At 42.2% G+C, this 12,694-nt stretch overlaps 1 protein-coding gene across 5 annotated transcripts in view; it reads right to left on the bottom strand.

The window, feature by feature from the left end:
- Positions 1 to 12,694, bottom strand: part of LOC142564554 (uncharacterized) — a 99,451-nt gene that overhangs the window by 63,629 nt on the left and 23,128 nt on the right. For all 5 annotated transcript variants that reach the window (XM_075675592.1, XM_075675600.1, XM_075675623.1 and 2 more), the window contains exons 2-3: positions 5,885 to 6,187; positions 1,636 to 1,863 (exon numbers count right to left, since the gene is read on the bottom strand). In XM_075675592.1, the coding sequence (XP_075531707.1) occupies positions 1,636 to 1,863; positions 5,885 to 6,151 (495 nt within the window). In that variant the 5' untranslated portion in view covers positions 6,152 to 6,187. The remainder of the gene's footprint in view (positions 1 to 1,635; positions 1,864 to 5,884; positions 6,188 to 12,694) is intronic.

Raw genomic sequence — 12,694 nt, 5'->3', positions numbered from 1 at the left:
ACTAGCGCAAGACAGGGGTAATTGGAGATTGCATGGAGAGGCCTTCGTCCTGCACAGAACATAAAAATACGCTGATGAGGATGATGATCGCTCTTATCAGTAGTTGACTACAATTCAGCAAATATAAACAAGACAAGTTCTATCATGGAAGCTGGTACTGCATTGTCACAGAGGCGGTGGCAATCCTGCCTTACGTTTATGTCATTTACCTGCTTACAAAAGTTGCATCCCAGTAAAGATGACACTTTAGACATCTTGGTGCACTAATTGTGTATATTTAGCTTGACTTCACATTTGCCTTTAGTGTCCCATTAAACTGATTTCGACTACTACAAGACACAGAATAATTTGTACATGAAATCATTACAGAATGCCGAACCTGAATGGTTCGAAGGATAATTCAGGAGATTTATGCGACAAGACGGTGTGAGGCAAGTTGAAAGGACAACTTTGCAGGACAGTGGTATGGCCACCAATGTTGTACAGACTCAAAGTTATACTGGTCAAGAAGCTAACACTCAGAAAACAAGTGGCTGCTAATGCTAAGAAAGATGTATAGAGCCACAAAAAAGAAACATTTCAGTGCCACTGATGTACTGGTACGTTCTCCACTCTCTCCAGTTGGATGTGTGCAGTAACATGAACTTCGCAAGCTCTGAGGTAGTTCCGCCATCTGTTGTTCATTTCTAGAAACATACTTTTTTTATCTCTCTGAGTTTGCTCAATCAGAGTTTTTGTTAGCATGCTGCAAATTGTGCCTCTTTGCAGCAATGACTGGGGTGCGCAGAGCGTGCATCCATCAATCGGAGGGGTGGCTCCCAGTTCTTACGCTACTGCGGCAATTCTCCATTAAAAAATTAACGCCTTCTCTTCTTTTTTTGAGGGGGCGGGAGGGTGTATGACCTCTTTTATTAACACTGCATTTATAGTCATATTGATCGGAGTATCTGCAGAATATTTTGCTTACGTATCTTCTTTGTTCGCTTATGTTCACCTATTAAAACACTATTCCTGTACTGCGCCTTAGTCATGTACTGTCCTAATTGCTGAAATACTGCTATTGACTTGTTTTATTTTTGTGCTATATGTATTATTGTAATACCATGTATTGTACTAATTGTTGAAGTTCTGCTTTGATTCACCCTGTAATGGCCGACAGGCCAACAGTATGAGTAAATAAAAAAATAAAAAGTAATACCACTCTTGCATGTTCCTGTTATTCGCCGTAGGTTTATAGCAGGGTTTCTTTTTTTTTCTTTCTTTCTTTCTTAACCCTGACATGGCGGCGCTATTGTGAAAGCATGCACGTCAGTACGAAACTTGGTAGGAGATGGAAAATTAGGAACGTGAGGACCATACTAGGAGTGCATTTACCATTATCCACATCATTTTTTACCTTCTGAACAACCGAACATAAATCGTTACGTTTGTTTTATAATATCGGAAAACAAAACCTGGCACATAAAGGGTTAAAATCCCGCATACAAAATGTCACTTAAACACAGTACATCTCTCTTTCTAATCCCATTTAGTAATAAAAAATATACAATCCATAACTCACATTTAAGGCAATAGCCTCAAAAGTCTGCAGCATATCAAATAGACACAAAAACATTGCACACTTCGATAACTTGCCTTGGCATTGACATGTGTTCCCAAGTAGTGCTCGGCAATTCTTGACAGAAATCCCAATGTGTTGCACGCAACACAGCGGAACATCTTCGTTGCCGGATTGTAGGCAGCCACTGGTGAGCCATCCCAACTGAACTTTTCTTGTCCTTGAACCCAGCCATCACTAGCTGACGCTCCTGGATCACGCTTTGCCTTGCGCTCAGACTTTGCTGAAGTGCCCGAGCTGGGAACCTGCAAGAAATTGCAACGTATACCAATGCTCAATACGAGTGCTACAAGACCTGCTTGTGTACTTGTGCATTTTATGGGAAGCTTATAATTTGAAAGTGAGTGGATTCAAAGCTTTTACTTGTTTCATATAAGTCCCCAGATTATGTGATAATTATGACTACGCCAATACAAATGAAACAAACTGCATGGCGTTGCAAAACCTATAATAGCAATTTCAAGCATGATCTGAAAGCTGCAACCATGTGGGAATCATCCCTTCTTAACATAAAGCAAATGTCTATTTAAGCAAGGTTAAGGCCAACCAACCCTTATATATAGCCAACCCTTATATATAGCTTTCATTGATTACGAGAAAGCGTTTGATTCAGTCGAAACCTCAGCAGTCATGGAGGCATTACGGAATCAGGGTGTAGATGAGCCATATGTAAAGATACTGGAAGATATCTATAGCGGCTCCACAGCCACCGTAGTCCTCCACAAAGAAAGCAACAAAATCCCTATAAAGAAAGGCGTCAGACAGGGAGATACGATATCTCCAATGCTATTCACAGCATGTTTACAGGAGGTATTCAGAGGCCTGGAGTGGGAAGAATTGGGGATAAAAGTTGATGGAGAATACCTTAGCAACTTGCGATTCGCTGATGATATTGCCTTGCTTAGTAACTCAGGAGACCAATTGCAATGCATGCTCACTGACCTGGAGAGGCAAAGCAGAAGGGTGGGTCTGAAAATTAATCTGCAGAAAACTAAAGTATTGTTTAACAGTCTCGGAAGAGAACAGCAGTTTATGATAGGTAGCGAAGCACTGGAAGTGGTAAGGGAATACATCTACTTAGGGCAGGTAGTGACCACGGATCCGGATCATGAGACTGAAATAACCAGAAGAATAAGAATGGGCTGGGGTGCATTTGGCAGGCATTCTTAAATCATGAACAGCAGGTTGCCACTATCCCTCAAAAGGAAAGTGTATAACAGCTGTGTGTTACCAGTACTCACATATGGGGCAGAAACCTGGAGGCTTAGGAAAAGGGTTCTGCTGAAATTGAGGACGACGCAACGAGCTATGGAAAGAAGAGTGATGGGTGTAACGTTAAGGGATAAGAAAAGAGCAGATTGGGTGAGGCAAAAAACGCGGGTAAATGACATCTTAGTTGAAATCAAGAAAAAGAAATGGGCATGGGCCGGACATGTAATGAGGAGGGAAGATAACCGATGGTCACTAAGGGTTACGGACTGGATTCCAAGGGAAGGGATGCGTAGCAGGGGGCGGCAGAAAGTTAGGTGGGCGGATGACATTAAGACGTTTGCAGGGACAACATGACCACAATTAGTACATGACCGGGGTAGTTGGAGAAGTATGGGAGAGGCCTTTGCCCTGCAGTGGGCGTAACTAGGCTGATGATGATGATGATGATGATGATGATGATGATGATGATGATGATGATGATGAAGAAGAAGAAGAAGGCTCCAAGATCGTGAATTTGTCTGTTCTTAGAGACCATAATGAAATTGGCGAGCTGAGGCAGGAATAAATAGTGCACTTTCTGGCACCAAAGATGGCTTAACATGTAGATGTACAGATTTCAAAACTGCTTAATCATCTCACCTACATAGAAATTAGAGATATCAGCAAGCACTGCCTTCACTTTTTCACTTTAGTAGCTTCTCTGTCATGGCACTGTCTAGCCTTGTCCAGTTTTCCCCGTAACTGCATACCTCTATATGCAAAAAAATGTAAAAGCTGATTTTAAAAGCTTGTTGACAAGAAAAAGGGCTGCTGCAAAATGTAATTGAGCCACTATGCACATATATGTATGTGAAATATTTGGGCCTATAAATAGAGAACTAGATTTAAATCTACATTTCTGAAGTTAATAATCGTTGCTGTTTAGTTCTACATGAATGCTCACTTTAAAATTCATCCAGAGAGTACAACAAAAAACAAAGACAGCACTTTCTACAAACCAATTATCACAGAAGCTGCAGGAGGTGTACAACTCCATTGTGGAAACACTATAGAGCTGCCTCAAACTCATTTTCATCATGTGTTGCCCCACAATGCAGGAACATTAACCACCAGCTAGCCCCTTTCATACGGTTGTTTATAGTAATAACCAGCAGAGCTTGTAATCAGATCACCAACAATGTGGTATAGTAAAATCATCCTATATTCAACATTTCAAGCTCATAACTAGCTTTTTTCTTCACTGGCCCCTGTGCAGACTTATTAATACAATCAAACTAAAGGTAACATTGAACTATCAAAAATTAACCCCAAACATTTGTTTGTAACCAAATGCACCAAGCACACAGTCATAAACCTGTAACGTTTAACACTACAGCATTTTTTAGATTAGCAGAATTGCGCACACTTGAAGCAAAATATGTGCTATTTAATTTTGAATCAATATGGTCCTATGTATTATAATGGTTATGACGACGCCTTGTTGGACAAGTTTAACATGTTAAAATGCGACATCAACCTCCATCAACATGACCCAAAGCCTTAAATATTCTCAGCTAGATTACTCATGGTGACAGACTCGTACAGTATGTGTTCATCAAATGCAGCACTCAGTATGTATTCACCTCACTATTCACTTCCTTTATGACACGGTGCACAAAAATGTTTATTTTCCTTGCATCACTGGCTATCCAAGGCAAGAGGTACAGTAGGATACTGGCTCGGTAATACTTAACTGTGAAAGAAGTTATACCACACAAGTGCGGCAAAAGGGGTAAAGGAGACACCACATGTGCTGTTCTCTTCCCCAAAAAGAACAGCAAATGGCTCTAAGAGGGTTCAGCGCAGACGTCTTTTTACTTTCATGCCTATGCCTTTCAGCGACTACAATGAAATGCAACCAAGATTCTTAAGAGGAAGCTTTAGCTTGGAAGCTCCCATATCTAAATATGTAAGAACAGAGGAATCTTTCTCGACATCAACCATACCAAATTTGATGAGGTTTGTTGCATTTAAAAGAAAAGTTAAAATATAGCAAGGTAGGAAGCAGAAGTTTTATTTATACATCAATTTCCCAACAATAATTGCTGAAAACTGCAAAATTGAAAAAAAAAGGAAAGCTTAAGTAACAAGTTTCCAACTCTAACTTAGTAATAAATAATGACACCACAATTCTGTAAACAGCACCTTTTAAGACATCAAAGCAGACAAAATTGATAAACGTCCTCAAATATACCACTAATTTGTTAGTAGGACTCTTCCGAAACCCTCGCAAGTGTTGCAATAATTTCCCGTAAACTGTACACTCACATGAAATTCGTCTCCTTTATATGCTCTAAAAATGCAATTTACAGAATTTCTATATCTATTTTCGGTGCAGAGCGGCCGAATCACAAAATTCATGCTTTGTTTTTTTAGCTTACCGATTTTCAGCAATATCTGTAAAACCTATGAAGTCTTAAATCAAAATTTTGCTTGCTACAGTTGCTAGAACCTAACGCTGTCTCTCAAGTGCAATAGATTTTATTGAAATCGGTCCAGCAGTTGTCTAAAAACAGCACTTTTGCATTTTACATGTATTTGAGTAGAGAAATTGGAGATGAACCTAAGCTAAAGCTTCCTCTTAAATTGTTAAGACCCCTCAGATGAATGCTTTTCACAAACTTGTGGATAAATAAATGCACAAGGCTTTCTTGCGATGGCTTATCAAGAATCGTTAGTGTTCACTTATGTGAATCACAAACAACACTGCTTTCTGTATTATCCTAGTAATTTTATCATGAGGCCAGTTCACTGACGGCATTTCATTGATCTGATCCCAAAAACAAAATGAAATATGAACAAAGTGGTAGTGTGGGTAGCTTCACAAAACTTTTACTAACAGTAAGTTTGCAGTGATACAGCAGGCACTTGTAAGGCAAATCATTAATTGCATGACTACATATTTACCCAGTAAGGCATGGCTTGTTGTCAAATTATTTATTATTACGATCAGGCCTATGCAATTTAAGATCAAGCCTGTGCACCCCAGGTTTTCATATACCAGCAAATGCTTACCCTGGAATGTTGCTGATGCTGTTGTTGCTGTGGCTGCTGCGGTTGCTGCAGCTGCTGCTGTTGCTGAGGGGGGTGGGCTTTTTTGGCACAGTCATCGGTTGCCGGCAATGGTGGTGCAAGAGGTGGGAACAGTGGATAGGGAGGCAAAAAATGGGAGGCTGAGCCTCGACTAGCTTGCAACAAGGCGCTCACATGCTTGCCCACATTCTGGTTTGTGTAAATGCCCTCTAAGCAGCTGAAAGCTGCATTCAGAGTGCCTTTGTCCATGCTGGGTCATTCTCGTCCAGGTCCCACTTGGTAGTCCTGAAAGAGCCACATGCACACACCAATGATTAATGAGTATCACAAAAGGTGCAGATACGAAAGCAGATAGGAAATCACAGCAAGGAGCTGGCAAGAAGCACAGCAGAAGACGCTTTTTAGGCAAACATGCTGTATTTTTCTTTTTTCTCAAGAACGGCACCATGAACTCAGGATGGGAATACAATCCGCTCGTTCATGGAAATAATTCTTGTTCAGCACATAGTGGTGGTCAACATTGCCAAAAAGACTCACGAAGGCAAACAGAGTTGAAAACAAACAATGCTAATTCATTTGCCCTGTGTTCACTTCATGTTTCTTTTCGACTACATTAACCTACCAACTAGCCCTTTCGATCCAGTGGGCTATTTATATATTTGCATGTTCCCGACTAAAAGTTCCTATTCCTACCTTAACAGACAATGAAACATCAGACATGCATTAAAACAAAGAAAATTTCTTCATACAGCAATTATTAACAAAGGTGTGCAAAGGTGAAATTTGGCACTGGACAAGAGGCCACTTTACAGCTGCTTCACCTTGGAAAGTACGCTAGCTAAGAAATTCACCTTCGAAATTTTGCTTACATTTAAAAAAAAAAAGGAAAGCTTCGTTAAAGGAGTATAAGGTATCCATCTCTAATGGAAGTGAAAGCAATGTCAGTTCTAGGCAGGGTGAAAAAATATGCTAGCCGCACAAGTGAAATATTGGCCTTAGGCGGAGAGAGAACTAATATTTACGATTTTACAGGAAAATGAACTGCTTCAAGGACCCAATAGCAAACACCGTAATCACTGGCTGGCTCGAGTTACTCAGAGTTTTGATATATACTTTGAAGTTTCTATCGTGCCGCTGATGGTTGGAGTGCGTTCAATGTTGTCACAGGCTCTGGTTGCCACCTACTGCCACTCACTTCAGTGCTGTGTCGGCAATGAGACTTTCTGCCCTAGTTCACTACAGCGATGTCCACGGCCCTGCGACTGTGGTGCAAGGCTCTAGATTGAGCCACAGATGACCACTTTCCATCCACCTTCATAGTGGGTGGAAAGTCTAGTGTAAAAGCGGGGACATATCTGCTGCGTGTTTCCAAGCTCTTACAATGAATGCACAAAAGTTTCACTTTTCACCATCACTGAAATCACCACTCATGCTACTTTGTAGTAGTAACAAAGTGGCAGTCGGGACTTCGTATCGCAAGTCAGAAAATTATAGATGTCAGGAGATAATACCAATAAAACAAAAGTTTGGAAGTTACCAGATGTATTTACAAGTTTCCCCCTATGACAAAACAGCCTTCTAACTTGTAATTAATATAATAATAATAATAAATTTCAGAGCTTCACCCAGCTTCAAACCACTGAAGGCAAAAGCTTAGGCAACATTGCACACCTGCCACTTGTAATCTTCCTCCATTCACTTTGTTTCCCTTCGTGTCTAACCATCTCAACAATATCTCAGCCTCTTCCAGTTAGCGCTTTCAGATCAACCCAATCACCCCGCATAGTGCACTGCCTGAGAGTACCCACGCACTGCTCATCGGTAGTTCATGCGGGTGAGTCTCTGCCTTTACCAACGCGTAGTGATTAGTCATCATCGGCTGTAAATAAAGTCATGTGCTGATTGAAGGACCAACACACACCAACATAATTACTCCAGAATCTTTGTTACTGACAAATCAAACTGATGACATACGAATTTTTTAAGAATAACGGCAGGTATGGCCAAAGAGCACCAGACCCTTTCCCCCCCCCCAGTGCTTCCATAAAAAAAAAAAAGAAAGGTAAAAGCTTAATAATGGGACAATGAAAATGAAATTTTCAATGGTATTGAGACAAATTAAAATGGCTCAAGAGCCTACTGGAGCTATCGCTGTGAAAAGGTGCCATTCTCGCACTCGAGCTTCACATGTGAGGACTTAAAAGTGACATGTTGGCAAGGCTTCCAACATGCTAGGAACAACAAAGAGCAGGGTAAGGCATCCACTAAAATAATATAATTTTTTTTACATAAAAGAAAACATTCTCATTTAGTTACTGTCAAGCACGCACATTTTCATTTATGCCCTCAATTTTTTCACAAAAATTAAGCTTTGGCATCATCATCATGGTCACCATAGCAGCTGGAGCGTCATCAAGTGGTATTGTTTACCAACCCAGTTAACATTCCCATATCAGAAAAGCGACTTTACATCAGAAAGAATTTTGGCACCATATATAGGACATTAGCATTGCATAGAAGCTCAAATCCAGCAAAGTGGGCATAGATAGGCAAAGAAATTCCACATATTTAATATTAGGAATCTCGGAGAGAAATTTATTCCGCAGTGAACTTAAGCTGATGATAGCCATGAGTGAATAGTGCAAATGAAAAGCAAAGGTAGAGATGACTCACATGAATACTGACACAATTGGGACAAAAGCAAGAACAAGAAACAGGTCATGCACTGTCTTATTGCTCTTCTGTTTCTCCCCGTTGTACAGGGGTGCCCATCTGAATAGGCAGTCTGCACCAGCTCGCCTACCTTCTAGTACTTCTACAAGGATGAAGACAACACACACAGGCAGACAAAGATGAGACCTGCCTTCTGTGCTGTTCATCCAATCATAGATTGCAGTTCAATTGGCCACCTACGATAATTTGCTTCCGCTACTTCACCCAAAGACAGTGGGAAACTATTAGCTTGAGCTTAGATGTTTCACCACTGTTGAATTCACTATTTTGTGCCCCCCAATTGGCTCAGAGAACAGCCATATCCTCTTTGATTCACTCAAATGAATGGATTAGACATCATGGAAGATTTTGAGAGCGTCCAGCATAGAGCACAGCACCTCATGCTTATCAGGAATCATTTCCACAGGGAGAGAAACCCATGATCGTGCACAACACCAAATTGAGCAGCACTGCACAGGGGGCCCTTTTGGCACTCAGTGTTGGAAGGCATGTGAATCCAGTGCCACAAGCAAACGCTAGAGACCCCAAGTTCTTTATGATGATGATGAGAATATGAATGGCGACATGGAGATAGAAAAGAAGAGTCTTACACATCGAATTTGAGAATGCAAGCCCAGTCATTATGCATTGACTGCAGGAGTTTGCAGCACACACGATAGCCAGCTCAGATTTGGATCCTAAGTCCAAGCTGAAGGTGTGCCCACAGAGCCGAAGAGTAGTAGGCCATCAAAAGAGAGCAGCGCCCTGGGGCAGCAGGTCATGTGTGGACATATTGTGCTTATACCTGTCTCGGCATTTCTGGAACCCTATTATGCAACTTGGTCAGTCTGATCCTCATAGTGGGCTCCTTGTGGGTGAATATGATTGGGTAGTGTGTCCTGGTGAAAAAGCACACCACTTCCTGCAGCTGTGCCAGCATAACAGGCTCTATTCTATGACACTTCCTAGAAGGCTTGTCACCACCACCTCCATGCTGAGACACAGTGGACCCTCCTGCTGCAGAAGAGGCTGCTGGTCAGCCACAGGTATTGAGGGGCCCAATTACTGTTGCAGCTGCATGCTGGTGGTGCTTTGGTTGCTGCTGCAGGATGTGCCCCAGTAATTCCATGGAATGTGGAACCACAGCTGAGACCAGGGGCCAAGTGGTGGTTCTGGAACCAGCAATGTGGTGTGGCTCTGCCAACCTTACTTCATTATATTCATTACTTCATTATAATGGTTGTCCGCCCTCCCGGCCAATACTGCCTGCCATACAAAGGGTGAGAGCTGAGTTACCACTAGGTAAGCGGAAGCTAATGCAAGAGCCCATAGTGCACCGCTGATGGACAGCGAATGTTTTAAAATCAAATAGCCTTCTTTGGTCTTTTCACCCGTGTTCATGATCGGTGGCTGGCAGTCTGAAGTTGGTGGTCGGAGGTTGGAAGAAAGGCACCAAAACAAAGGGCATATTTGTTGCCGAGTGCCAACTGTCAAAGCTCTTTGAGACGCACGTGCTGCCCACCTTCACTGCCGCTAGAAATATGCATTTTAACAGCTCTGTTCACCAGTGAATTATGCAATGAAACAAGAAATGCTACAGAAATGTTCTCACTTCAGCAAATACATGTCGTCATGTGTACCATTCCTTTAATAAAGTGAATAGCTTTCTTGAAGTGTTAAGCTTTTCACTTACAATGACAATCATTGTTGATATTTCTGCGCATTTCTTTCTGTCCCGCATTCGTCAGCGAGGTGCCATTGTGAGATGGGAAGCGGAATTAGCACCTGTGCATGCAGCTGTCAACACTAATCAGATTTCGCAGTTGTAGTGATGCAACAGGTTGCACCAGCGTTTCGCGAGAGTGCCGATGGATTACTGCTACAAGCCACTGGGTGCGTATGATGTGAATATGATGATGATGATGGCCTAAAAGTCACTAGCACATAAGAATTCTTTTCTTCTCAATTCTTTTATATCTTGTTTTTTTAGTCAGCCACCGCACACGACCGGCCGACCGCTGAAGAAGCACAAAAACGAAAAGAACTGAAATAGAATTGTTACATTATCTATACCTTGATTTTGTACAATCCTCATTGCTATACGCGAGCGGGCACTTAGCAACAACATCACGAACATTTTTTCACGCTTACGTTCAGCAACGAGTGTTGCATGAAATAAGAGGCTGCAGTGGCTGCAGTGCTCTGTCGACACATTCACAATACTCTCATAAGCCTTGTGATTGCCGGGAACATAAAGCAGAGGTCATATTTTGTGATGATATATTTCATTTACCGTTCCTATCAATCATCATGCCGAGTGGCTTCTTTTGGTGATCACCGTGGCACGGTTTTGTGTGAATGAATGACAAAGGGTGAAACGAATGGGAAAAAAGTTCACCTATGACTACGATACTTCCCCACGAAAAATTTAAATGCAGCTCTATAGGTGTTCATTTAGCGACATATTGGCTGCACAGACGACCTGTCATGTGGCGCGACTGCCTTGCTAATCGGGAAATTGCGAGGAGCAGCGCGTAGGTGACACATGGGCGCGATTCACAGCAGCCACCGTAGACAGACCTCCGCTCATGCAGTGCTTTGTTTCCACATATGGTATCAGTGCCGTCATCGGTGAACAGACTATGCGCACTACTCTGGCGCCATCTCGTAGCCATCGTTGCCACTGAGCCAGTCTTGCGCGACACTACGCTTTTCTTCTCGCGCTTTTGGCCTACCGTCCTCCTTCGCTTTCGACCTCACTGTTCCACTGCGCCCTCCTCCTTGCGCTCTCTTCGTTTGTGTTTCATCCCCCGCCGAGCTCCACATTAACTTTTTCATCCTTCACTGTGCTTGTTCGCTCTGTTACGAGGGACACTGATGACAACGTTCACTGTAGGAATGAGCTCCTAAGAGCGGCGCTATAAAATGAATCATTATAAGGTTACTAATAATAATAATAATATTTGGGGTTTTACGTGCCAAAACCACTTTCTGATTATGAGGCACGCCGTAGTGGAGGACTCCGGTAATTTTGACCACCTGGGGTTCTTTAACGTGCACCTAAATCTAAGCACACGGGTGTTTTCGCATTTCGCCCCCATCAAAATGCGGCCGCCGTGGCCGGGATTCGATCCCGCGACCTCGTGCTCAGCAGCCCAACACCATAGCCACTGAGCAACCACGGCGGGTCATTATAAGGTTACAGGATGTGAATATATATATATATATATATATATATATATATATATATATATATATATATATATAGTCTGCACCTGTCTATTCTCGTTTCATTTCGGCAAGTGCGCAGCATCACAAGGTGCAGGAGAGTACGTGAATCAGCACCAACGCTACAGTCATGGTAGTGTCTCACGAGGCAACAAGCGAGCTGAATCGTTCAGGAGCATTGTCAGATGGGAGACTGCTCACGGGAGTCACCAGCAGCATAGCGTGCCGTCAGAGTTTGACCTAAGTAGCGGGAAATTATTGGAAAATCTTCATCACAAACTACATAAAAGTGCATGATATCAATTTATCCTAAAATGTTTGCATCATTACAACAATATCTTAAATACATGGGTTCTCAGGGAAACTCAAGAAAAATTTATTACTACGCTATATGTGTTAGCTTGTTATAATAAGAAGCCGGCCTGCCGCCGTTTCCAAATGCCAGAATGCATGGGACATGAAGGGTAGGCACATTTAGTGCTGGAAGTGCCTGTGACTGACAACCAATTTTATTGCACCCCTTTTTTTTAGTGCAACTCAAAGCTTACTGGTCAGAGTGTGGAATCATGCAGTGATAATGTGGAAAACGCCATGAAATATTTTTTATCAGAATTTTTCGACCTGCAGTGAGGATGCAGTCTACTGGAAGCATGCTGGAAACAGTGACAAGGGGAGCGCGATAGCGAGGCAGACGACAAGCGCGGTCGTAGGTCGTCTGTCTGCAATTCGTGTTTTTTGAAGTGTTAAATTACTTTAGCTACTTGCTTTTGTAGTTTCCTGTCCAACTGCTTTGGTCATTAACAAGTCAAGGGTGTTCTTTAGCCAATCCAAGTTCTCTAAAGTGAAAGGACG

This window comes from Dermacentor variabilis, chromosome 1 (genome assembly GCF_050947875.1).
Source record: "Dermacentor variabilis isolate Ectoservices chromosome 1, ASM5094787v1, whole genome shotgun sequence".
Classification (NCBI taxonomy): domain Eukaryota; kingdom Metazoa; phylum Arthropoda; class Arachnida; order Ixodida; family Ixodidae; genus Dermacentor; species Dermacentor variabilis.
Note: the sequence above shows the minus strand (reverse complement) of the source record. Positions and strands in the feature narration are given on the sequence as shown.